Here is a 2,054-nt window from a genome sequence, read left to right as displayed (position 1 = left end):
GTGAGGTTAGGTTTATTGCTGACCTGTCACTCAACGTAAACGTCACTTTAGTTTTCGAGGTTATATATATGTCAAAACGACAAGTGAGGTTATGACGTCTGTTCCGTGATAACCTTTCTTGACTTTCACCTCATACATACGCATAAATGCTTATTATCTGTGTTATTTTTGATAGCATGAGATCCTAATTACCTAATAAACAGTTGATTATAATAGTATATTTTTTAAGGCTGTAAATATATTTAGAAAAAAAAATAATGGCTATTCACTTGGGAAACTCGTCCAATAAAATCGTGCAGAATTTACGGTAAGTGGACCCTAAATAGTAGTTACTTTGCACCTAGACAAGTCAATATAAAGCCAATATTGTGGCATAGTAATTAGGGTGCTTCTGCAGTATTCTATGACTTGTTACAAACTTTTGACTCTGTCAGCCACAGAAGTTGGAAATGATTCCGCTCATATGGGCAATGTATAATTTCACTTATATTTAAAGGCACTTATCGACGACCTCTGCTAAAAACGATGCATGGCTATCGAAGATATTTGTGAGGAAAATCGAGCCTACTAAAGAGAGCCATAGTAGAATGCTTAGCGATAAAGAGGTGATTTATTCATTGCAAACCCATAACTATAGGCCTGATGTCAAAGCAGCATATCTAAATAATGTGTAAGCATCAATAGGGCTTGAGGTACGTAATAGTTACATTAATTTTTTTTTTTTTTAAGGAAAAATACTGTGGAATGGGTGAAATCTCAAGAGCAACTGAAAAATTCGGTGAATTTAGTGGGCAGTTGGACGGTCAATGTGGGGGACCAAGATCAGGCCCTGCACTTGTGGAAATTCACCGGGGGGTTCCACCAGATTGATAAATTTAACAGTTTAACCGATACAAACGAGGTAAGTCTTCACTCAATGCCCTCGAGTGTCTATTCAGTATTTATTGCAGGAATATGAAAAACTGAGGGAGGAACAAGGAAAACTAGTGAGAGCGAGACATTTGCAGTACCTTTTGGCCTTCAGCTATTGGCCCCAGATACTAGCAAGGGAACCCAAAAATATTTACGAGATAAGGAGTTATTCACTTAAACCAGGTAAAGCAATTTATATTTGATTGAACGTTTAGTACTGGAATGTACCCCACCAGGTACCATGATTGAATGGGGCAACAATTGGGCCCGAGCAATTAACTTTCGAAAGAACAACGATGAAGCCTTTGCGGGTTTCTTTTCTCAAGTCGGTCGACTGTATAATGTCCATCACATTTGGTGTGAGTATTATGAAGTGGACCGGGGAAAAAACATACCAGCTTCGGGCTAACATTTTGTAGGTTATGAAAACTTAAATAAAAGAAAAGAGACGAGGGAATCTGCCTGGAGGTCACCCGGATGGGACGAGTGTGTTGCCTACACGGTTCCCTTAATCCGAGAGATGCATTGCAGGATTATGGTGCCGACTGACTATTCTCCGACCCAGTAAAAGTGTGTTATCATAGATAAGGATCATTGTGCTATTATTTTTAAGTATTAAACATTGGGCCTGGTCAATAATCTGTTACCCGTTAGGCATTCATTCATTCATCCTGAGGAGTAAAATGTGAAGCAAGGGTGAGGGATTATTGATCGGGTTAAGGGATTTAAGTTTAAAATAATTGTGTTTCTTTTTCATGGCATGCATTTATTTAAGGATTAGAAAACGTGTTTTGTTTATTAAATGCTTTATTAGTTTAAATATTGTTGTTAAATCATTGTTTTATTACTGCATAAAGTCACTACTATTATAAAACCTCTCTTGTGTTTTTTATTAATTTGTTGGCGGCTAAACAGTAATTAATTAAATAGTTCATACCTACCTGATTCGGCAAAAGGTGTCCTTTATTATTGCATTTATCAACAAATAGATTATTGTTATTATTTAGATAAATAAATAAAAAATGCCTTTGAATTTGACAGCTGTCATATTTGAAATTGACAGCTGTCAATAGGAATGTTGACAGTTAATATTTTGATAGCTGTCAATTGGGACGTTGACAAAGTTAGAGAGCTGTCAAATG

The 2,054-nt window shown here is 36.5% G+C and overlaps 1 protein-coding gene across 1 annotated transcript; it reads left to right on the top strand.

Moving 5' to 3' along the window:
• Positions 1 to 112: 112 nt before the first annotated feature.
• LOC126747796 (protein NipSnap) lies at positions 113 to 1,790 on the top strand. The gene is made up of 6 exons (XM_050456596.1): positions 113 to 307; positions 497 to 670; positions 730 to 901; positions 951 to 1,095; positions 1,149 to 1,271; positions 1,332 to 1,790. Exons 1-6 carry the CDS (start codon positions 258 to 260, stop codon positions 1,478 to 1,480), a joined length of 813 nt encoding a protein of 270 aa, XP_050312553.1. The 5' UTR covers positions 113 to 257; the 3' UTR covers positions 1,481 to 1,790.
• Positions 1,791 to 2,054: the final 264 nt, after the last annotated feature.

The sequence above is a fragment of the Anthonomus grandis genome, chromosome 20 (genome assembly GCF_022605725.1).
Source record: "Anthonomus grandis grandis chromosome 20, icAntGran1.3, whole genome shotgun sequence".
Lineage (NCBI taxonomy): Eukaryota > Metazoa > Arthropoda > Insecta > Coleoptera > Curculionidae > Anthonomus > Anthonomus grandis.
The sequence above is the reverse complement of the archived record's forward strand: the minus strand, read 5'-3'. Positions and strand labels throughout refer to the sequence as shown.

Coding starts and splice junctions, on each gene's coding strand:
- LOC126747796 (XM_050456596.1), top strand. CDS start 258: ATGGCTATTCACTTGGGAAACTCGTCCAATAAAATCGTGCAGAATTTA. Junction 902..950: donor GTTTAACCGATACAAACGAG/GTAAGTCTTCAC, acceptor TATTTATTGCAG/GAATATGAAAAACTGAGGGA. Junction 1,272..1,331: donor TAATGTCCATCACATTTGGT/GTGAGTATTATG, acceptor AACATTTTGTAG/GTTATGAAAACTTAAATAAA.